The sequence below is a fragment of the Stylophora pistillata genome, chromosome 2 (assembly GCF_964205215.1).
Source record: "Stylophora pistillata chromosome 2, jaStyPist1.2, whole genome shotgun sequence".
NCBI classification, from domain to species: domain Eukaryota; kingdom Metazoa; phylum Cnidaria; class Anthozoa; order Scleractinia; family Pocilloporidae; genus Stylophora; species Stylophora pistillata.
The window spans coordinates 9974354-9998602 of NC_142520.1; the positions used below are offsets into that span (position 1 = coordinate 9974354).

A 24249-nucleotide genomic window follows, 5' to 3' on the forward strand; every position below is an offset into this window, starting at 1 on the left:
TACCCTAACATTGTTAATGATTTTGACATTATTTGTCAACACAAGATCGAGAATGTTATCATCTCTAGTAGGTTCCTTTACTAGTTGGGTAAGTCCATGTTCATCGATGATTTCAAGTAACTGTTCAGAATTGAAGGAAGAATTTGTCAGTTTAAGGCCGTTCCATTTAAGGTCCGGGGCGTTGAAATCTCCCGCCACGATTACATTGCTAGTATTTAATCTATCGCCTAATTTGAATAAAGATGAGTCAAATTCATGTAGACTGTTTATATCGGTCTTGTTTGGGCGGTAGAAGGAAGCGAAGAATAGAGATTTTGATCTTTTATTTTGGATCTGACATTGGGTCCAAATAATCTCACAGTCCGTATTCAAATCATCGCGATGAGTAACGATAATGTCTTTCTTCACTGCTTGGAAAACGCCACCATGGTTGTCACATATGCGGTCTTTTCGATAGATGTTATAATTATCTGAGAAGATTTCGCTGTTCTCAATATCTGGGTGTAACCAGGACTCATTGCCGAGAATTATATCTGGTTTGTATTGATCGACGATTGCAGCAATATCGGCGACTTTGTTCTTGATGCTTTGACAATTTACGGCAAGGCAAGTCAATTTGCATTTTGTATGCTTCTGATTTTTCCTTAAGGTCTGCTCACATTCTTGAGATTTTTGCGACTTCTTTGGGCCTGGGTTTGCTTCTATGTCTCCACAACGTAGAAGAGAAGGACGAAAGCAGGCACAACAATTTATATAATATAAGCAAGGGCGGCGAGATCGTTTGCTTCGCTTGGCGTAGTTAATGAGACAGCCTTTGTTGTTGCTGTGTTCCTCAGGGACGAAATGAGCTTTGTTGTTTGTTTCTCTGGGAGTGTCGCACACGCTCAAACATATGCAAATATCCCATGTGCTGGAGTTTTGATGATCCCAACTTGAAAGAAAGCACGGCAAGAAACATTCATTCGCAGAGCCATGGCAGAGACCCTCCACCCTCAAGCAATCTAAGTCGAAGCTACGGGTGCTTACCCACCTTTGTACATCGTCAATTTCCCTAGGAGGTCTTAATATGAGTAGAAAACAGGAAAATAAGACGGAGCGCAAGAGAACGTGACTGGTCGGCATTGTTAATTTATTGTTCAGCAAATCTCTCAGCTGCGAAATGAACTCAGAGCTTTCCGAAGAAAAACGGCGAGGCAGAGTGGTTATCAACCCAAACGAGGTACAGAAAATTGCCGTTGCATTTGAAGACTTCTTGTTAGAGCAGTGGCGGTCATCTTGTAGCCGAATGTAAGCACTGTCGATTCGACCTTTGAAAATCGCCTGGAAAACTGGCGACAACAGGCGACCGCTTAAAAGATTGAGTCGGCGTTCATCCACAAACTTTCGAACTAAGAATGTACCAACTTAATTCAGGGCTGATGACTCGAGTGAAGGGCGAGAAACCTTCCTCGGTGCCGTCTCTACTGCTACTGCTACTAAATCACGCGTTTGTAATACGAATGTGCAAAGAAAAGATTGGCGGGCAAAAGCCATGACATTCGAATACTGAAATGGTCACATTATTCAGGTGCTAACTCGAGAGTGTTGATAACTTGAGCAAGTCGGCCCATGACATATTCAATGAGATTAAATGTGATTAACAACGGGTTTATCACACCGAAAAGAGACGAGCCTAGCGGGCTTAATGCTTGCAGTGCAAAGCACTTGTGTCTTCTCAGGCCTTAGTTTTACAGGAATTTGTTATTTAAAGCTACGACTTTTAATTTTTATGAATTTCATTCAATTTGATACTTTTTTCGATAACCTTTCGATCTATTTCGAAGAGTTCACACCCTAACGAAACAAACCACAATGTAAGAAACCAAAATATTTGCATGAATCTTGAGCACATTCACAAAAACATCGACATCAACATCAGAATACTTACGTACCCCAGAGAAGTGTACTCCGCGGAAGTATCTGCCATTTTCAAAGCAGTCAGAGCAATAATTGCATGTGTTTCAACCTTCCTCGTCGATCAGGTCCTTGCGTGTAGAGAACTCGCGCGAATATCGGTCTCTCCCGGAAAATTACCGGAAGAAATACCTAGGGGTCTGGAAGAGAGGTTGGTGACCGCTGACTGAAAGACAGGATATTTTAAAGATGGCGCGAAATGTTGGAGAGTGATGTGAACACATAACTAAAAATGGTTTGTCAATCCTTCTAGTTCCCAGCAGTAATCTTTTAACCGGTATTTTGATCATCATAACATATTTTTCTGCAGGATATTCGATCGTTCTTTAGCCCGACTGGAAAGACGACGAAGCAAGGCGCTTCGAAAGTAGAAATTAAGCGCTGGAAGGATCCTACGGCGAAGTCATCATCGAAACAAAATGTTGGAAAGAGCCGATCGAAAAGCAAGGTAAGCAATAGGTAATGAAGCAATTTGAGAGAGAAAATTATTTTTAGCATCAGGGAATTCGACTTCAGAGTTGACGGAGAAACGATCGCCCCGTATCACAGCCCCTGTCTAACTGAACCGATCATGATTTACGATGTGTTTACTCGGGAGCAATTTGCACCCCCTTCACCTAGGGAGTACACCTTATTTCGCCAAAATTGGTATTTGTCGCCATACATGGTAAGATTTTCCTGGTCACGAATTTTTAAATTAACACATGGTACATGTAGGTAACTTCGCAACATGTTTTTAGCCCAAGAGTTTCATTCCACTACATACATCTAATCCAAGATATCTTGCCTAGCTGGAAGCCACTAGTGGCTTTGTGAGAAATGGTATGGTTCCGTGGTATTAACTATCTTTGTAGCTTTACTTTTCAAGGGTCTGTCATTCACTTGAACAAAGCATCACAGAAAGTCAAGACAGACAAACCTTTGACAGTGTGTACATACTATTTGTAACTTGAACTCGTGTTACAACTTTGCACTTGTGTTTCATGGAAACTGCACTCATTTTCAGCCAATCAGATGTGCATGATTTTCTTCAGGTATATTATTGGTGTGAATAAAAATATTATGTAATTGTTACTTTGCTTGGCAGGGTTTATCCAGCAGTGAAGATGATGAAATCACCAGAAAACAAAAACTGAAAAAAACTCAGAAAAAGAAGAAAGGAGGAAACATTATTGACTCAGGTAATTTTTTGGAGTGAACAGTTAAAGTTTAAAAAATAGTAGATTGTGAGATTCCATGCAAGCTGTCACACCATAGTATGATATATTTTATCTTTATGGAAGCCAACCAGTTTTGCTGTTAGTGTCCTTGTCAAAATTAATTCCCAATGCAATTTTTGTTGTTACAGAAACATTTTGGGAAGCTATTTACTGTATGGAGTGGCGGATCTAGGGGAGGGGCCCAGGGCAAAAACAATAAATGTTGGCACAGCTGGTGTACACACACACACACACGCACACGCACACACACAAATATGTCCCCCCCCCCCTCCTTCCACCCCTTAGCTCAAGGTATGGATCCACCACTGGTAATGTACCATATCACAGTCATCTATGGACCAAATTTCTAAACTAATCCTCCATCTCTATTAGATTCTGATGAAGATCCACTTCCTCCAAATATTAGGTATGTGATTACAACAGTTTCTTGATTTTTGTTCCAATTTTTGTACTTGTAATCCAACCCTTTCTCCCCTGGATCATGAATAAAGGAAATGATCAACTAAAAGAAGCTCTTGATTGTTAAATAAATTCTCCTTGCCAACTTCTTAGGATTTGCTGAGAGAACAGCATGGAGAATATGCATACTGATGTCAGGGTGTACAAGTTAAGAGTCATGCTTAGTTTTGTATACTTAAAACCCAGTTCTCTTCCATAAATTTCCTTTTCAGAAAAGCCACATCAGCAAAGAAGGGAGAGAGTGCAAAAGCCAAGAAAAGTAGAAGACCAATCAGCTTAGACTCAGGTAAGGAAATGATGTGTACTTATAAAGGAGGGTACCCAATACTTTTTATGTGAAGGGTGATTGGTAAATTTTATTTTCTCATGAATCGTGATTTTGATTTTTTTGTTTTGGGAATGGCAAGAAAGCCTTTCTGCTCAGAAGTTAGATCTCTTCATTTAGGATTGAGCACACTTACCATTACACCTTTCTGCCTTTAATAAGATTTGAATAATTATTACAACACTTGGGTTATATTTTTATGTGGTATCCTACAGATGAGGAAGAAGTTGTGCCTAAGAAATTAAAACCGTCTGCCAAACAGACAGAAACAAAAGCAACTAAAGAGGTCCAGCAAGTTAAAGATAGGTAGCAATCAGTACTCTTTTTCATTATATTTGATATATTTTAGTACCAAACCCTTGTGTTCATTTAGAACATTGGATATTAGTCTAGCTAGCAGGGCTCGACACTAACTGTAGCCCACTAGCCACAGACTATAGTAGAAATTCCGTTTCGGCCAGTTGTTTTCAATTTCCACTAGCCAGTTTGGCTGGTAAATAAACTGAAATTGTCATCAAAATCTAAGATGTCACTAGCCACTTGGCTTAAGTAAGTTGAAAAGTTAGTTTTGAGCCCTGGCTAGGGATTCCTCTGGATTCTTTACAGAATTCTCTAGCTAAATTTTAATTGTACAAGTTTTTTTTTTTTTTCTTTTTTCAGTCTATGTCATCAGAGGTAGAGAATGTTAGACTTGCCTTTGGACACTGCTATCATGCTAACACATTTCGCCCTTTGATCCTTAGGAGTGACCAGCATTTAATTTTTCATTACAATAATAATTATAACCCCTGAATCAGACAGTGAGGTCCCGAGAATGAAAGAAGCTCTTGATCGTTAAATAAATTCTCCTTTCCAGCAACATAGGAAATGTATTGAGAATGGTATGGAGAATATGCATACTGATGTTAGGGTGAAAAAAAAAAACACCACCAACAACAACAACATGAGGGAGACAGTGTAAAACAGTCACCAAGAGAGAATTTAACACAACATTCTTGACATTATTGAAATACTACTTCATGGATTTTTGTAGTTATCAAATAATCATTTTTTTTTATTAATATTATTTCTGTTTCAGTCCAGTCAAACCTAAAGAGAAAAAAGTAACCTCTGCTCTTGATTTCTTTGGTTCAACCCCAGTGGAAAGGGAATCCAGGAAAACATTTGCTAATAAAAGAAAACAGGTCAGTGACTAACTGCACTTCTGTGTCATTCCTTTCTTCTGGGGGGGGGGGGGGAGGTAGCAAGGATTGCTGCGAGGAGCTGATCCTGGTTCACCCACAAATTTTGAGAAAAAATTCAGGCATCATGTGTAGTTTAAACATTATTTCACGCATCACAAAATGTAACAAGGAAAACATTCAACCTCACCATACCGTGTCTTTCTGTAAAATTCAGGTATCATGTATGAATCGGACACTCTCTCATAGTTGTATGTCAGCTTGGACTATAGTTAACATGTTCAGTGTGCCATCTCGCAAAACCAATGGGTAATGACCAATGCCTGAGTCACATATCGTAGAATCATATTGATTTTAAGAATTTACTCTGGGGGGTGAAGAGAGGAGATGTTGGAGAAAAGTTGTAGCCAAAAACACAACACCAGAGCCCTTATAATTACATGTACATGAGATTACACCCTCCTCTACTTCCAAGATCTGAAATTAAATTCTTGGTACTGCCTTTCACATATGTCATATGATTTGTACTCTGAGAATATGGCATTTAATCAATCAATATTTTTCTTGTTTGATGAGTTTCTTCTCATCACATAATTGCGGCTTGACGTGGAGTTGTTATTGTTATGAGAAATTAGAGGATGATTCTTAAGGGTGTTGAGCTCAGTCTAGAACCCAGTCTGCTTCATCCCTTAGTTCCATGCTGAACCATCTAGAAAATGTTTTAATACTCCTGCAGAGATCTGACGAGTCTGAGGAAAGTGAAGATATGCTGAAAAATAGAAAAGAAGAATCTAAAAACAGGAGAGATAAAGGAGGAAGAGAAAATGGGAATGTGAATGGTCAGACAACAGAGCAACCATCAAAGAAAAGAAAGGAAGACTTCTCAGAGGCAAAGCTTGATGTGAAAAAGCCCTCCCCTGAGAAGAAAAAGGTTTGTAAACTTTTTGATGATCATACTTGTTTAAAAGTTGAAAATTTAACCATTTTTATTAATTAATGCTTAAACCTACTATCCCGAAGGTTACTCAAATTGTTTGCATCTGTGAAGCTGTTCTACTTTGACAATAGATGGTTTTTTTCTCAGAAACAGAATACATGTACTTCACTGTCAACAATCCTATTGAGAACAGCTCTTGCCCTGCCAGGACAATGCTCAGCTGTTGAAATGTATGACGTACATGTATGATATACTGTAAATCCTCTATTAAGGGCCCCCCACCCACTAATAAGGCTCCCCTCTATAGAAGAAGAAATTCATTAAGCCCCCCTGCCCCCCCCCCTTCCCCTGAAAAAAACAAAAATTCAAAGTCACACTCCTTGTTAGTAAATACAATCAGTTTATTCAAGGACTGCAATTTTAATTTGTCATGTCCTATATTGTATCCTGGTAGTGAACTTCAGGCTAAATTAATAAGCCCCCACCTCTAATAACCCACTCCCCCCAAAGTACCTGAATTAAATAAGCCCCCCTCACCCCCCAGGGGGCTTTTTAGAGGACTTATAGAACTGTATAATAGGAAGACCTGTATGATTCACATGTGTGATATTCATCTATGATATTCATGTAGCCTTCTAAACCTTGAAGAGTGACTAGCAGCTAATTCCCCTTAAGAGTAATACAGCTGAGTCATTCATTAGGATCACAAGAATAAAGGAAATGATCACCAACCTCAAAAGCTTTGATTGTTAAACAAATTCTCCCAGTCGGCACTGAAGAAAAATGTATAGAGAAGAGTATGGAGAATTTGACTGCTGATTTTAGGGTGTAAAGGGTTACCCTTTGTCCAGTTCCAAATTTTATCTAAGTATGGACTTTTCAGGAATTACCAAAGACAACTCCTGCTAGCAAACTGGCCTCCAAAGCTGCTGCATCTGCATCACCAGCAAAACCAACAACCACAATTCCGGAAACTCCAGTTAGAGACTCAAAACCAAGTCCAAGGAAAACTGCTACTCCCACAAAGAATGAAAAAGATGACAGTAAGAAAACTCCAACCAAGGGAACGCCAAAGGTGTCAAGAGCAGAGGAGGCAGATGAAGTTCCTCCTTCTTTGGAAAAGAAAAAATCTGGCTACCGTAGTTTTATGGCAAGAGATGGTCCAAGGGCCCTTGGATCAAAGGAAATTCCTCAGGTGGGTTAGAAAGTCCATGATCTGATTGTTAATTCTCCTTTCTAGCTGTCACTCGTTTTCCTGTAACTTAGTGATAAGAATTTTGGTGTTACACAGGCATGTAGATCAAGATGACAACTTCTACTTGATTATTGAGTATTCTTATTACCAGTTTGCTGGATAATGTATGGATATTCAAGGGAGAGGTTACATGTTAATCACACCTGGTAGTTGAACAACCATTTCTCAAAGCTCCTAACGCAGGGCTTGACACTAACTTTTCAACTTACTAGCCAAGTGGCTAGTGACATCTTAGTTGTTTTTAGATATTACGACAATTTTAGTCTGCTGACTAGCCAAACTGGCTAGTGGAAATTGAAAATCACTAGCCAAAACTGAATTTCTACTAGTCTGTGGCTAGTGGGCTACCGTTAGTGTCAAGCCGTGCTAATGGTTTGTTTTCCATCCTTTTGTATTCTAGTAAGAGATGTACAACAAAGGAAAAAGAAGATTGTTATAATTAAAGCTGGTTTGGAAAATCTGGTGATAAATGTCACAGAAAAATGTTTTAAACTCGTAGTTTTATTTAGGAAAAAAATTAAATGTATTTTATTCTTTTGCTCTCAGTTTTTCTTATCAAATGTTGGATCAATGTCAGTGTTTGAGAAATCATGCACTCGTTAGGGGTGGGGTACATGTAGGTGTGCCGTTACTCAGATACCAAATGTTTATGGTGCTTCCAAACAGATGGTACTAATTTTTTTGTCCCTTCTAACTTTTCAATTTGAAAGGTATTAAGAGGCCCTCAAGGAGAGAATTATTCATTTTGTTTTGTACATCTCCTTTAGTCATGCATACTCTTGTTGATTTAATGTTTAGGGAGAAGAAAACTGTTTGGAAGGACTGACGTTTGTTATTACTGGAGTCTTAGAAAGTATTGAGAGAGATGAAGCAATTGATCTGATTCAGAGATATGGTGGGAAAGTTACCCAATCAGTGAGCAAGAAAACAAGCTATGTCGTTGTGGGACGGGATGCAGGAGAAAGTAAACTTTCTAAGGTAATGGACAGTTCAAAACAAAGAAACAGATAGAGCTTTAGAAACAAAATTGAAATGTAAAGGAGGTTATTTGTTATGGCAGTGGACATCCAAAGGTTGTGTGTGGAAGTTGAGTGCTACATGCAGAAAGGATTGATCAGTAGTTTGAAAAGTGTTCGTTTTACAGAAACTTATGTAGGAATTCACCATTTGATAAATTGGGTAGCTTGTAAAATTCTCTTTTTTTTTTATCCCAACACTTTTACTTTCAATAATTTTTTTCCTTAAGTCATTGGCCTTCAATTGAACATTATATTTTGAGTTTATGTAAAATTCCGTGCCACCACCACATGAAAATTGGTGATTATAGTTTACAAGCAGATATTCGGGAATATTAAAACAGTCTATAAGTGAAGTGTGGAGGCGTGGTGGCCTCATGGTTAGTGCACTCTACTCCAGATCAAGTAGTCCGGGTTTGAGCCCCGGCCGGGACATTGTGTTGTGTTCTTAGGCAAGACACTTTACTCTCACAGTGCCTCTCTTCACCCAGGTGTATAAATGGGTACCGGCAATTTAATGCTGGGGGGTAACCCTGCGATGGACTAGCATCCCATCCAGGGGGGAGTAGAAATACTCCTAGTCACTTCATGCTACAGAAACCGGAGTTAAGCACCAGCCTAATGGGCCACTAGGCTCGTAACAGACTTTACTTACTTTTACTTATATTGAGTGAAGTAGCTTGAGGAATTACTGGTAGCTTGTGACTTTGGTTTCACTGGTTTTTTTTGTCTCTGGTACTTCACTCTTAGGCTAAGCAATGTGGAACATCACAAATAGATGAAGATGGTCTGTTTGAGCTTGTCAGAACAAAACCGGGTAATGCGACCAGCTATGAACCACCTAGAGTGGAGAAGAAGTCTAAGAAGAAGGAGAAAGCTGAACCAATGGAGGCACTCAGCCAAGGAAAAGATCACTCTGAAGGTGATTTGTCACAACTGAGTGAAAGATCTGTGACTTCTCCAGCGACACAAACACCATCATCATCACCTGCGCTGAAAGGTGGGTGCTGCGAATTCTTTCAACAATTAGAACAGGAGCATAATTTCAATGGAAATATCCTCACCAGTAAAAATTAATATCCTATTGTATGGTAGTTACATTTAGCAAATACTTTCTAGGCTCTTTCTTGTGTGTGTTCAGGTGTAAGTTGCTAATGACTTCTAAGTATGTGCTGTACCAAAACAGTGGCACATAAGCCATAGGCTAGTCTATGATGACTGATTACATATGCTAATCATTCATTTATTCATCCTCCTGTTTATCTTTTCATTTATGTATCACTTTGCTCATTTTTCCATCCTACCATCTATGGGTCTGTGTTTGTCTGTCTGTCTGTCTTTCTATCTGTCTGTCTGTTGGTGTATCTGTCTATCTGTATGTCTGTCTATCCGTCTGTTTGTTTGTCTATCTGTCTGTTTGTTTGTTTGTCTATCTGTCTATCTGTATGTCTGTCTATCTGTCTGTCTGTCTATCTGTCTGTCTGTTTGTCTATCTGTCTGTTTGTTTGTCTGTCTATCTGTCTGTCTATCTGTCTGTCTGTCTGTCTGTCTGTCTATCTGTCTGTTTGTCTATCTGTCTGTTTGTTTGTTTGTCTATCTGTCTGTCTGTATGTCTGTCTATCTGTCTGTCTTTCTATCTGTCTGTTTGTTTGTCTATCTGTCTGTTTGTTTGTTTGTCTATCTGTCTGTCTTTCTATCTGTCTGTTTGTTTGTCTATCTGTCTGTTTGTTTGTTTGTCTATCTGTCTGTCTTTCTATCTGTCTGTCTGTCTATCTGTCTGTATGTCTGTCTATCTGTCTGTCTTTCTATCTGTCTGTCTGTCTGTCTATCTGTCTGTATGTCTGTCTATCTGTCTGTTTGTTTGTCTATCTGTCTGTTTGTTTGTCTGTCTATCTGTCTGTCTTTCTATCTGTCTGTATGTCTGTCTATCTGTCTGTCTGTTTGTCTGTCTCTGTCTGTGTCTGTCTGTCTGTTCTTGTGTGTGCTTGTTCATCCTTCCAATCAATGTTTATCAGTCTGTTTACTAGCCAGCATCCCCATCCGTTCCCTTACAGCAGCGCCAACCAATCAGTTTAATTAACTATTAATTTTTTCAGGACACTCATCCACTTTCTTATTAGCTCACCCACCCACCCACTTTACCTATCAGTTCACTTCTTAGTCCAGCTGTCTGTCCATATAATTATCTGTCCTTCCATCTTTGCACACTTTTTTAAACAAAGTTTAGTTTGTTTTCCTGTTTGTTTGTTTGTTTGTTTGTTTTGAAATTTTTGATAGTAAAGGTCATTTGTTTCCTTTTATTGTTTGTTTACTTGTCTGTTTGCTTTATCCAGGAGAACCAAGTTTGCTGTGGGTGGACAAGTATCGGCCTCGTGCTGTAAAGCAGATTATAGGTCAGCAGGGTGATAAGAGCAACATGAGAAAGCTGATGAACTGGCTGAGAGACTGGGAAAAGAACAGAAAGAAACCAGCCTCTAAATGTGAGTGTGCATCTAATTCTAGGCGTTCTTTGTACAACATCCTGTGTCATGTAACTTGCTCAACGAAGGATCAAAAGGTTGTACTCCAAGCCCAACCCACGTGATTGTGATGTATTCTTGGGTAAGGTGCTTCACTCTCAAAATGCCTCTCTTTCGCAAAGAATGGAAGTGGTTCAGGCAAAAACTCAGAGGAAGCAGATAAAATGTTAGGGATGGCAGGGCTTGACACTAACTTCTTTTCAACTTACTAGCCAAGTGGCCAGTGACATCTTAGATGTTTTTAGATGTTACGACAATTTCAGTTTGTTTACTTGCCAAACTGGCTAATGGAAATTGAAAACCACTAGCCAAAACTGAATTTCTACTATTGTCTGTGGCTAGTGGGCTACCTTTGGTGTCGAGCCCTGGAAGGTAACTTGATGCGGAAAGAGCAACCTTGTCTAGAGGGAAGTATAGATATACTGTAACATACCTGATGCTACTGGAACTTGGATAAGCTTCAAACAGATTGGCTTTCTGTCTCTTTACCCTTCAACTCCCATCAGTGATCAAGACTAAATTTCTCCTTACAATTTTTTTTTTTTTTTTGGCTTAACCCTTTAAGGAATAAACTTTTTAAGAGTATCAAGATTTTCCCTTGCTCACAAAGAACACGCTATTGCTTTTTGTTTTTTTGTTTGTTTTTTTCTAAGTTTCGTCTTTCCGCTCACCTTATGCGATCGATAAGATGCTGAGATCAGGCCTTAGAACTAAAAAGTGTTTCATAAACGAGAAGTTATGATATTAGAAACAGAAGCAATAGTGGAATACTAAATCCCTTGTTCAATGATGTTGCTTATCACTCGCAAAATAGGCCCGCATAATTTATGTTAAACATTCTAATAAGGGGCATTTGCTCAAATTACAAGCACACAATAGTAAATGGATAACAGTTTTAATTCAGTTCCTTTTTTTTCTTCTACAGCTTCGTTTTTCAAGAAAGATCAAGATGGATCGTCCTTAAAGGCAGCTCTTCTGTCTGGTTCTCCAGGAGTTGGTAAAACAACAACAGCAACACTGGTTTGTGAGGAGCTTGGTTTTACTTACATTGAAATGAATGCCAGTGACACACGGAACAAAAAGACTTTGGAGGAACATATATCTCAGTCATTAAGCAATAAAACCATGGATGGTTTTCTAACAGGTAGCAAAATTTCTGTAAGATTTGGAATGACGAAGGGCGAACGCTCGAAACGTCAGCTTTTAAACTCTTTACGGTGGCCAATTTACATTATTAACTAAGTTGATAAAACCAAATTACCTTTTCTTACTAAACTGACTTCACTGCATCATTTTCTTAATTTCACCTTTTTGCTGCACTGTACATGAATGAGTTATTATGGTAACCTAAAATGTATCATTCTAATAAACACATGCAAACTATACGTATGATGGACGATCCTCGCAGTAGATAGCGCTATTTGAGCAATAGCGAAATTCAGACCTGAAAAAAATCACTTTCACGGGTTCATTTCGGGATCACGTTCATCACGGGATCACTTTCACGGGTTCATTACGAATCAACTTAACGGCCTGCTCTCAGTTGGCTTGTTAGCTCAATTGGTTAGAGCGCTGCACTAGTATCGCAGAGGTCAGTGGTTCGAGTCCCGTACAGGCCTGATTTTTTTCAGGTCTGAATTTCGCTATTGCTCAAATAGCGCTATCTACTGCGAGGATCGTCCATCATACGTATCAAATACCGCAGTTCAAAATATATGATTTTCATATATTTATTATATCTCATTTATCACTTTCACGGGTTCATTACGAATCAACTTAACGGCCTGCTCTCAGTTGGCTTGTTAGCTCAATTGGTTAGAGCGCTGCACTAGTATCGCAGAGGTCAGTGGTTCGAGTCCCGTACAGGCCTGATTTTTTTCAGGTCTGAATTTCGCTATTGCTCAAATAGCGCTATCTACTGCGAGGATCGTCCATCATACGTATCAAATACCGCAGTTCAAAATATATGATTTTCATATATTTATTCTATCTCATTTATCACTTTCACGGGTTCATTACGAATCAACTTAACGGCCTGCTCTCAGTTGGCTTGTTAGCTCAATTGGTTAGAGCGCTGCACTAGTATCGCAGAGGTCAGTGGTTCGAGTCCCGTACAGGCCTGATTTTTTTCAGGTCTGAATTTCGCTATTGCTCAAATAGCGCTATCTACTGCGAGGATCGTCCATCATACGTATCAAATACCGCAGTTCAAAATATATGATTTTCATATATTTATTATATCTCATTTATCACTTTCACGGGTTCATTACGAATCAACTTAACGGCCTGCTCTCAGTTGGCTTGTTAGCTCAATTGGTTAGAGCGCTGCACTAGTATCGCAGAGGTCAGTGGTTCGAGTCCCGTACAGGCCTGATTTTTTTTTTTTTTTTTTTTTTTTTTTTCAGGTCTGAATTTCGCTATTGCTCAAATAGCGCTATCTACTGCGAGGATCGTCCATCATACGTATCAAATACCGCAGTTCAAAATATATGATTTTCATATATTTATTCTATCTCATTTATCACTTTCACGGGTTCATTACGAATCAACTTAACGGCCTGCTCTCAGTTGGCTTGTTAGCTCAATTGGTTAGAGCGCTGCACTAGTATCGCAGAGGTCAGTGGTTCGAGTCCCGTACAGGCCTGATTTTTTTTTTTTTTTTTTTTTTTTTTTTTTCAGGTCTGAATTTCGCTATTGCTCAAATAGCGCTATCTACTGCGAGGATCGTCCATCATACGTATCAAATACCGCAGTTCAAAATATATGATTTTCATATATTTATTCTATCTCACATGCAAACTATCTTTATTTTAGCATGCTTTGTATGTGCGTGTCAATTGTTTTGTTCTCAACTGTACACTGTACTATTGTACAGTTCCTCTCAAAAGTAAGTTGACAGTCTCGACTAGAAACTCGATCTCTGATACTCGAAACTATCGAGAATCGAGGATCGAGATATCGAGTATCGAGTATCGGGTATCGGGTATGGAGAGTCCAGGTTCGAGATATCGAGTGTCGAGTATCGGGTATCGAGAGTCCAGGTTCGAGATATCGAGTGTCGAGTATCGGGTATCGAGAGTCCAGGTTCGAGATATCGAGTGTCGAGTATCGGGTATCGAGAGTCCAGGTTAGAGATATCGAGTGTCGAGTATCGGGTATCGAGAGTCCAGGTTCGAGATATCGAGTGTCGAGTATCGGGTATCGAGAGTCCAGGTTCGAGATATCGAGTGTCGAGTATCGGGTATCGAGAGTCCAGGTTCGAGATATCGAGTGTCGAGAGTCGAAGGTCACGAATCGAGGGTCGATCCGCAGTGTCAATAAAGCTATTTTATTATTGCACGTAGAGCACTAGTGAAGGACGAAGTGCTTAACATGCGGCTTCTTTTTTTTTTTTTTTCTTTTTGTTGCGTCAGGTCACAAAGCAGACCCCAGTAAACATGTTCTCCTTATGGATGAAGTTGATGGAATGGCTGGCAACGAGGATAGGGGAGGCATGCAGGTATGGAGGGAAAATATCATGATTTTTACCTGTTTTGTTTCTTTCTGTGTTTGTGCTTTTTCCTTGTTTTTGGTTTTTGTTTGTGTGTTTGTGCTTTTTCCTTGTATTTGGTTTTTGTTTGTGTGTTTGTTTTCAGATTTGTTCTTACTTGATTTTTTTTTGTATGTTTCTCTTTGCTTTTTGTTGTTGCTATTTTGCTGTTGCTGTATTATTTTTGTCCGAATTACCTTTGGCCTCATTTTCAAAACGAGGCCTGGTACTCAACTATTCATGCGGAAGTGAGTTTAATATTCATGCAAATGAAAACTTACAGGGAAAGGATGAGTACCAGGACCGCTTTGAAAAAGAGGCCAAGGGTATTTCGGAAATGGGCTATTGAAGTCATTGTTTCAAACTTTGATTTGTCTTCTTGTTCTTCACTTTGGAAAAAAGCAACCTTTGACAAAAAAATTACTGTTAATTCCATTTATTGAACAGGAACTCATATCGCTGATAAAGAACTCAAAGATACCCGTCATCTGCATGTGTAATGAAAGGAACAGTTCAAAAATACGCAGCTTGGCAAATTACTGTTTTGATTTGAGATTTCAGAGACCTCGGGTTGAACAGATCAAGGTAATACCAAGCGTGCCGTTTTTTTTCGTCTGTTGGGTTGGTTGTTTGGTGTACGCCTGCATGCCGAATACATATTATTATATCTTCTTTCCCAGTAAAGAATTTGAAGTTAGGAATAAACAGTACTGCTCTCGTGTATTACAACACCCCCACGCGCGTGTGTAATTCGTGGGAATTACACGTGCTTCCAGTGCGTGTAGTTACGTGCGTGTAGTGGTTTACACGCCTGTATTTTGATTCGTCTTTTGTAGTTGACTGCGCGGAAATGCGTGTACTCTCACACGAATGCGATCGCTGTGGGAGTTTGTATTTAGACTTAACGATTTCAAATACATGTCTCAAAGCCTTCGTCAAAGCGAAATATGAAGCTATAATGAAACTCTGACGAAAGGCTAACGCTCTAAACGTGAGCACCAGAAGGTCTCTTCGGTGGCCAATTTGCAATGTCAACTCTGTTGATAAACCAAACTACAAAGTCTCCTACTGCGGGATACATGTTCGTTTTGAAAGTGTCGGCCTTCAAGTCTGATCTTACAAATAAATGGAGAATCAAAGATGTGTTTGTTTTTCAGGGAGCCATGATGAGTATAGCATTTAAGGAAGGACTCAAGATACCACCCCAGGCCATGGAGCAAATTATCGTGGGCGCAAACCAGGATGTTCGACAGGTAAATTGACAAAATTAACTCCACTGACATATGGATAGAGCTGCTTTTTTGCATTCAACTACCAAGCACAATTTAGCGAGACTCTCTCCCACCCGAGTACCGATCAAAAGTAAGTTGATACTGTGTTTCAAAGTAGTATATTTTTATGCTACATAGCGACATAGCCTAAACAAAGAACAATGGAACTTCCATTGTAGAGCTTTTGATATGGAAGCGGGTGAGAAAATAGCATATTGAAGAAGAAAGGTGTGTGTTGAAAACCTGAAGTTCTAGGCAAACAAGAGGGGGGAGGGATTGTTTAAAAGAGGGAGATTTCTATAGTGGTTAGTATGGGGGTTCCAAAGTGTTCACCGTTGCTCAAGACTTAAAATAGTGATCTCGTGATTGTTTGCTCGCGTTTTTTGTTTTTTGTTTTTTGTTGTTGTTTTTGTTGTTGCTGTGGATGTTTTGGTGTTGTTTTGTTTTGGTTTTGTTTTTTCCTTCTGGTTTGTTTGTATGTTTGTATCTTTGCCTTTGTGCTGAGCTAAACTTTCTTCAAATGCGAGAAAATGAAAAAAAATACTAAAGAAGTAATAACAGGGAGGGAAAAGTTAACGAATTAGGGGAGTTCAGGATATACAGGATTCAATTAGATTGAAAATGGTTTTTGCCGCAGGTTCTTCATAACTTATCAATGTGGACAGCTAAAGAAAAGTCGCTTAACTATGACCAGGCAAAGGAAGAGGCTGCTAAAGCGCAAAAAGACATCAAAATGGTAACAAGTTTATCATCGAATGGTGATAAATTATTTATTGTATTTGTTTAAGATAACATTCTGTCCATGTCTAAACCGTTGCGATTCGTCTACGGTCGTTGACGAATCGTCACACCGGAAGTCGAGAGGCATAAGTAATATGTGAAAATGAGTACCATGGTTCGACGGAAGTTGAACTGTGTGTTAACGGAAGTCGAGGGGCGTGAGCAATGAGTGAAAATGAGTGGCAGGTATGAGAAAATGATAACATTAACCTTTCACGTTCTTAAGGCGTGAAACGACTGAAAGTCCATCGTCAGAAAATTATAAAAAATGCAGGGGTAGAAAATGTTGACGAATCAACACGATTCGCACGGGTCTACTCGATAAGTTGGGTCGATTCGTCTCACCGGAAGTCGATTTGCAGAAGACAGTACACAACTCAAGCCTCACAACTTACCCTGCAGATTTAGTCGCCGATACCTTTTACCGGTGACCATTGCGGCCCAAACGCTAGCAGCTTGTTGGGCTACAGGTTGGTTTTAAGTCATGTATAACAGTTGCATGGTTTAGAAAAAAAGTGACAGGAGGCCTTTTGATCGTCAGGGTGCATTTGATGCCGTGAGGAGACTTCTCTCTGGAGCTGAAAGTTCGAAGATGAACTTGATTGAAAAATCGGACATGTTCTTTTGTGATTACTCCATGATGCCTCTCTTTATGCAAGAAAATTACCTCATGGTTGAACCAGGCCAGGGCCGGTGAGTTGAGATCTCAGTACTTTTGTTATTCGCTTCATGTTATTAGAGCAATTTTTAATTCACTTCCGAAAGTAACTCGGGATTTTTATGGTATTGCTCCACTCCGCTTTGTGATTGATTTAAAGAGGCGGCGTCGCCGAGTGGTTAGGGTATTTTGGACTTGTAATCCGGCGGCCCGGGTTTGAGTCCTCCACCCTCTACCCGCTGGATTTGTTCTCGTTTGCCCCGAGTTTAACTCCTCGGCTGCGCTCTGTAAATAGCCTACTGGTCTGCCTCTTTCCAGTGGGGATTTTCATGCACTTCACGTTTATTTAAAATCTTTCTTTGATTTATTTGAGGGCTACAAGTTCATCAGTCGAATTACTGTTATGTGTTACCCTCCTTAGATAAAGTTGTTATTGTTATTATTATAATTATTGGTCCAGAAAACTCACGTTATCCTCTCAACCAGTCAGATTCAAAACTTAAACCCACCGCGACTGCGTTTTCCCGCGCTTTGAGCTTTGAAGAGTAAAGAAAGGTGGAGGGATTGGATTAGGTCTGGTCGAGAGCGACCCAAACCTCCCTCGTTTTCGCTCGGCCACTTCTATGGCGCCCTTACTACTTCGTTCTGTTTTACGAACTGAATGTCTGAAGCAAGTCAGTCATTTACCAACCATTCATTTCAACTTTTTAGGTTAACTAATAAGTTCATTTAGGGAAAAGACACATCCTCGTTAAAGAGTACTTACGAAAGTGGATCGATTCGTAATTTCGATGTCATTATTATGTTTTATTTTTTTTTCTTTTTTCCATGCGTGATTGCCTTATCTAGTGGTGATATAAAGAAAACGCTGTCACTCGTTAGTCAGACAGCCGACTCCATTTGTGATGGAGATTTGGTCGAAAAACTCATCAGGCAAGGAGGCAACTGGTCCATGTTACCCATGCAGGTATGAGATGGCGCTTGACAAAATTTTGCCTTTGTGATTTGGGTTTTTATTACAATCCCTGTCGCTCTTGTCGTTCATCCACAGGGACCTAACCCGCGTAGCTGGCGCAGAAGAAATGCCGCCACCCCCTCCCCCCCCCCCCCCCCACACACACACACACACACACTAGGCATAAATTCGCAACATACCGAGAAGTATAAATTCCTTGGTTCGTGTTGCCCGCTTAACCCTTTTTTCCCCTAACATTAGTAGGATATGTTCCCATACAAGGTGCTAAGGAGAATTGGTCCAGCAATCTAGAACGTTTTTAATTGGTGATCATTTCCTTTATTCTCCTGACCTTAATGTGTGATTCAGGGGCGATATTGTAATGAGAAATTAGATGTAAGTCGCTCTTAAGAGGTTAAATGGTTAAGGCAGAGAGGAATAGCGCGAACCTCTCTGTCATGCTTATACTCGCTCAATAAATGCCCATAAGAATTAAAAGTAGTAGCCAAGTAACATTCCAGTTTGTCCTTAGTGTTGATTTAGCGCTGCTGGATTTTTTTCAGGCCATGTTTTCGTGTGTGATCCCGTCAACCTTTATAAGCGGGGGGATGGGTCAGAGGATCGAGTTTCCTCAGTGGCTGGGAAAAAATTCCAAATATGGCAGGCTAGACCGCATGCTTCAAGAATTGAAGGGTCACATGCGATTGAGGTAAGGGTATTTGTGGAATGTGACCAGTGTAATAAAGAGCATTTCGATCGGGTTATCGTAGTAAACTCTCAGAATCAAAGAGAGTAATCAAAGGTAGCCAATTAGACGCGGAAGTAGAAACTGGAAAATTTCCTGAAGTGCGAGAAAACGCATATAATTAAGACGCGTTTTACGTGTATTCGGTACAAAAGGTTTTGGCTGTTATTGTTGTGGTCGTTGTTTTTTGTTTGTGTTGTGTGTTTGCTTTTTTAGCAGTCTGCATTAAGCATCAAAGCAAAACCAAAGCCTTTCTCACTCCTAAATTCGTATTATCATTGTTATCGTTATCGGTATCATTATTCGTTGTCATTATTATTACTAGTAGTAGTAATACGTATTGTTATTGTTATCATTGCATTTGATTTTATTTATTTATTCATTTTGTTTTTCTTTTTTGTATTTTTTCGTATTTTAATGTTTATTGATATTTTTTAGCACATCCGGAAGCAAGTTGTCAATGAACATGGACTACATTCCTTATCTCAGAAAAGTCCTCACCAGCCCGCTTATGACTCAGGTATGTTCGACGGAAACTCGTTTCTGGTGTGAACTTGCTCACTTGAAAATCAATCAATCAATCAATTTATCAAACAAGCAACTAATAGGCCAATTGACAGTTGTGTACTTAGTTGCCAAGCCTTTGATTTGGAGTGAGGCCGGAGATGACCTTGTTTTGATAGAGATCAGTATCTGGCTAGCAGGATAACAAAGTAATTTACATTAGAAAATCACCAACGTTTTTATCATAACCAGGTCACCCTTGGCCTCAATTCTTTTCAAAGGCTTGGCAGCCAAGCATTTAACTGTAAAATGGACTATTCATTAATGGATTGACCAAGCAATTAGTCTGATTTATTTTAACACGTTCTTGGAACTGTCATCTCATTACTGTTTACTAACCATTTACATCCTAATCTATATATATAAAAATATATATAAAGTGTGACTTGATTTTCGTAGAACAGTGCTCAATACATAGAAGTAGAGCGAAGTATATATTGTGGGAGGAAAATATATATATAATATATAATTTTTATTCCATACTCTCCGCATTTTCTTTGGCACTAAGAAGGAGAATTCGTTTGACAATCGTGGATTCTTAGTTTGGTGATCATTTCTTTCATTCTCATTGTCTTGATCCCGTTTCTACACTTAGGAATCAGACCAGATTAATTCTGGTGTGTCCAGTGTCATTCAAGTCATGGAGAACTATGATTTAACCAAAGAAGACTGGGATTCTATCATTGAGGTTGGTCAATTTGAAGGACAGAGAGATCCAGTCGCGTCGATTCCTTCAAAGGTTTGTTCATTCCTGTTGGCCGCTAAGACATGAAAATGCGTGGTGTTTAGATTTCAGTGGTGGAGTCATCCGTGGTGTATTTGGGGCAGTGACGACTGATTGCCTTTTTTTTTCTGAGCTTCCCGTGATAAATCCCAAGTTTAAAATTGCCCTGCAGCTTGCTCGCCAGCTACATTACTTTATGTTCTTTATGAGTAACTTGGGAAAATGTCATTTATAATCGCTTTGAAATTTTTATGACATTTCTCTTTAGGTGAAAGCAGCGTTCACACGAACCTACAACAAAGAAAGTTTTAAGACACCTTACGCCATTCGCGCGGCGCCAAAGAAGGGACGGAAAGGCGGAGCAGAGGACGGACAAATGATGGAGGAAGAAGGAGAAGGAGATGTGGTTGAACAACAGGACGACGACGATGATCTGGAGAATAACCCCATGATCAAGGCGTCAAAAAAACCAGCCAAAGCAGCAGCAAGGGGTGGGGCAAAAGGCGGAAAATCAAAGGAGGGTGCTAAGAAACAAGCGCCTACATCAAAGGGAAAAGGACGAGGAAAAAATAGAAAATGATAGGTTTGTGCGGGGAGGAGCACCTTCACTGGGAAAATAATCGACTGGGAGGACAAGGATCGATTTTAAAATGTATAGCAATGGAATAATAGCTTTAGAGCGGATGACAAAAGTGAAAAATTTCAAGGAAGCCGAGGCGTGTCTTTCATTATTTTCTGCGATTTGACTGCTTGGAAAGATGTGTACATCCAGCCATCCGCGAAATTCTAACCAAGAAGTATGATTCTTTAATCCAGGTCTTCCTTAGCGTTGCCTTCCTGACTGCTTGAGGTCTCAGTCATCCGAAACATACAACGCACACTATAAAACACGAGCAATGAAAAAGTAGACCCGATGCTAAAATTACAGCGACGCATCATGCCGAGAGGGAATTCCTATTCAAAACTATTCCACTTAGAAACGTACGTTTCTGTGATTTCAGATTTGAGCTGCAAGACGTTTGTGAAACGATTTCATTATCCATGGTCTAAATCTACCATCGCTTTTAACTCAAATACCTGAATTACACGTGTGATGGGGATCAAGGAGGCATACTTGTGTCGCCCAGGACTTACATAGGTGGCTGTATAATTGTTCACTAACTTTACCCTCTTTTGACTCTGTTTGCGGAGCAAAATTTTTTTTAATTTTCGTTTTCTTTTTTTTTGCCGTCTCACGCGTCCGCTTCCCTTTTTTTGTCAGCTGAATAGTTCTGAATGGATGAAATAGATGAGAGCAAAGCTGCTCGAAATGTCAAAATAAAATTAAAAAAATAACGACAACAACAAATATAAAAAAACAAGACGAAGCGATGTGGCATCAAATACTTTGTAGCACTCACGCGAAAATAACATGGCTGAATTTTATAACCGTATAACTATTGTCTTGACACCAACTTTCACCTTTGATGGTGTTATGAATTTTACATGCACCACTACCATACATGTCTTTTTTCTTTTATAAAACTTTGACTCGTAAACAACGTTGTTCTGTTGGTGTTACATTTTATTTCTTAAAAAAAAAAAAAAAAAAAAATTGTTTAGCCACTTTATGTACTTTACAGTCCTCCGTCGTGTCCTGTTTCAGCTTTGTGCGAACTCTAAGAGTGACTAACATCTACTTTCTCCTCACAATTTCCCCTCTGAATCACACATTAAGGTCAGGAGAATGGAGGAAATGATCACACGAACTAAACAAGCTCTTGATTGTTAAACAAATTCTCCTTGTCAGCACCTTAGGAAATGTATAGAGAACAGTATGGAGAATATGCATGCCGATATTAGGTTGTAAAGGGTTAACTCTGTCCAAGAGATTATAAAACTCGAGCGCAGACAAGCCTGAGGGGGTGTAAGCGCACAGTGTGGAAAATTCCATTTTTATGCTTGTGACAGCCTAAATTGTATTTTTTGAATTCGTAACGTTTAAGCACGTGAGAGAACTCGTAGAACGTGATATTATCCATGTTTTGTGTCGAGAATCATGATGGATAACCAGAAACAAAAATTCATACACCGTAGTTTCTCTGATTTAGTCCAACCCCACGGTCTTTATAATTCGTAAGGATCAGCTGAAATTTAACGGACAAAATTAAAGTAAACAAGAGCGTTAACCTGTAGTTTGTTTTGTTTTTGTTTGTTTCTGCGTTTTTCCGTTTTTTTTTCTTTTTTTTGTTTTTGTTTTAGCTCTGTTGATTGTTGGTTTGTTCGCTTCTCCATTTGTTTGTTTATCTTTTTTTTTTTTTTTTTTTTTTTTAATTTTCTCCAGTTCTTTGTGTTTATTTGTTTGTTTGTTAGGTTAGAATGGAGTGAGGAGTTCATGCCACTGCCTTTTTGCTGTCATTTGCTGTCCAATTTGCTGATCACCAAATAATGTCGTGATATGAGCGTTGTGGGGTTTGTAGGATATCGCTGAATCTATCTTACTCATCAAAGTGAAGTTAAGCGTCCCCTGCTTTTTAACGACTTTGAGGTGAATAATTATTTTAGCCTAATGCTCAGTCACTGTAGGCGTTTATTCTTTCCCCTCCTAAACTGAGTTTACTCTCGCCGAAGCTATTCTATCAGCGAAAAGAATGACTTCTAATCAGCAAGTCGTTTCGTGGAACAGAAATTGTCTTCAGGATAAGCGTTCTTACCATTTCGAAGTGAACATCTGTACAGCTCCACTCTAAGACAGGGCTTACCGTACCACTGAACTGGGTTGATTCGTACAAATCGAGCTGTCACAGACGGTTCTATTGTATTGGGCTTTACAAGCAATGGGTGAGAGGACCCACTGAACACCTGAAATGTGATCAAATGAAAGAATAGAACAGAGCGTACGATTCTGTTATTTTTCATTTCTATGATGGGGAAGCCTTTCCAGTTACCTTTTTTATCTATAAAAAAAAAAAAAAAGTTTGCAAAGAAACATTTCGACATAATTCATTTCATTTCAGCTGCAAAAGATCGTGTTACAATTTGAACAGCATCTCGCCTAAAGAAGGGTATTTCTCTCGGCGGACATTAAAGTAGTAGCGTGGCACAGTTCTGATATATAGCAAACAAGACCAATCATGGTTTCGTCATGGCAAGCGTTCTCTTGCCTTTCGTGAAGTCTTCTTGTTTCTACTTGGAGCTTTAACTGCCAAATGATGACATCGAGGTTCCCTCCGATTGCCTGTTTTGGTTTTGGGTTCTCGAAACGCGACTGAAAACTGCTCCATTTGAACAGAAACAAAAAACGGCAAAGGTTTGAAGCGAGGCGTTAAATACAGACACTGATCACAGAATAGTTAAGATTACATCATTCCTTCTACCTTAGTTCCCAGTCCGTTTTCGGTGTAGTTAAACCACGTGCTACCATCCATGCTGAAACTCAGAGTAAATTTGCGCACGAGCCAATATTTAGTCTCCTGACCTTGAATGGCCACGCCTTTTATTTCATCAGCGTAACCCAAGTCTACTTGAAAATATGGTTCGGCATTATCGCTGAAAGATAAGGGAGTTTGCATGTTGATTACATGCATTTTTTTCCATAAGGAAAGCAGTCAGGGCATAGAGGAATTTGAACGATCTTTTAGAATATTTTTCTGCGTTATGTGCATGGATTGACAGACGAAATGAAAGTCTGCATTGGCTTAGTGGAGATGGTTGCAAGATCGACATAAGTTAACAAAAAAGTAGTACCTGAGTACAAGGTAGTAGGGAATTTTTCGTCGAGCGTTCAACTCGGTATATACAAAGTATCTCATGAAATAGCATAGCGAATGACTGAGATAACGAGTTGAACACAAGAAGAGAAATCCTATATCTACGAGTAACCTTGTATGATTTTTTTTTTTATCGTATTAAGACCATAGGCCACAATCCGAGAAATTTTCGATAATCGACCTTGGATTGAAAATTGTAAACGGTGTGCCATTCATTCGTCAACCTGACAAAGTGGCGCGAAGGGTGAGTGACGTGTTAGCAGTTGACTGGCGATATGAAACACACGTGAAAAATGCCGTCATTTTACCCTTGCGTTGTGTCGGCTTTCTCAGGGCTGGAAATCCTTTTATAATACCGAAGTTTTTCAGTATACAGTATTTGCATTTCTATGCCTTTCGGAAGAGAGAG

General features: G+C 39.4%; 3 protein-coding genes across 5 annotated transcripts in view; 1 reads left to right on the forward strand and 2 right to left on the reverse strand.

The window, feature by feature from the left end:
- Window positions 1-2072, reverse strand: part of LOC111343053 (stimulated by retinoic acid gene 6 protein-like) — a 30952-nt gene extending 28880 nt beyond the window's left edge. The window contains exon 1 of the mRNA XM_022950192.2: window positions 1932-2072. Within this exon, the coding sequence (XP_022805927.2) occupies window positions 1932-1966 (35 nt within the window). The 5' untranslated portion in view covers window positions 1967-2072. The remainder of the gene's footprint in view (window positions 1-1931) is intronic.
- Window positions 2056-21687, forward strand: LOC111343060 (replication factor C subunit 1). Of its 3 annotated transcripts, XM_088747770.1 has the most exons (23): window positions 2062-2188; window positions 2264-2401; window positions 3041-3134; window positions 3546-3579; window positions 3845-3918; window positions 4173-4263; window positions 5036-5141; window positions 5875-6069; window positions 6959-7270; window positions 8129-8308; window positions 9097-9346; window positions 10680-10826; window positions 11791-12009; window positions 14279-14364; window positions 14842-14979; window positions 15552-15647; window positions 16303-16401; window positions 16987-17138; window positions 17953-18070; window positions 18622-18767; window positions 19242-19323; window positions 19963-20106; window positions 20360-21687. In XM_088747770.1, the coding sequence occupies exons 1-23, from the start codon at window positions 2186-2188 to the stop codon at window positions 20669-20671; spliced, it is 3216 nt and encodes a 1071-aa protein (XP_088603896.1). In that variant the 5' UTR covers window positions 2062-2185; the 3' UTR covers window positions 20672-21687. The 3 variants fall into 3 exon arrangements, 2 of the variants coding, with proteins under 2 accessions (XP_088603896.1, XP_088603897.1); XM_088747771.1 differs by lacking the exons at window positions 2062-2188; window positions 2264-2401 and having other exon boundaries at window positions 3093-3134; XR_015996303.1 differs by lacking the exons at window positions 17953-18070; window positions 19963-20106; window positions 20360-21687 and having other exon boundaries at window positions 2056-2188.
- Window positions 21674-24129, reverse strand: LOC148737046 (lactadherin-like). Its single transcript, XM_088747785.1, has 2 exons — window positions 23448-24129; window positions 21674-22932 (listed from the first exon to the last, which is right to left on the reverse strand). The coding sequence occupies exons 1-2, from the start codon at window positions 23655-23657 to the stop codon at window positions 22729-22731; spliced, it is 414 nt and encodes a 137-aa protein (XP_088603911.1). The 5' UTR covers window positions 23658-24129; the 3' UTR covers window positions 21674-22728.
- Between the last annotated feature and the right edge of the window lie 120 nt (window positions 24130-24249).

Bases quoted from the DNA above. Each gene is read 5' to 3' on its own strand.
- LOC111343060 (XM_088747770.1), top strand. The intron at 14,980-15,551 runs GTAATACCAAGC...TTTGTTTTTCAG, and splicing joins CTCGGGTTGAACAGATCAAG to GGAGCCATGATGAGTATAGC. The intron at 17,139-17,952 runs GTGAGTTGAGAT...TGCCTTATCTAG, and splicing joins GTTGAACCAGGCCAGGGCCG to TGGTGATATAAAGAAAACGC.
- LOC148737046 (XM_088747785.1), bottom strand. From the start codon at position 23,657: ATGCATGTAATCAACATGCAAACTCCCTTATCTTTCAGCGATAATGCC. The intron at 22,933-23,447 runs GTAGAAGGAATG...ATCACATTTCAG, and splicing joins AAAACGGACTGGGAACTAAG to GTGTTCAGTGGGTCCTCTCA.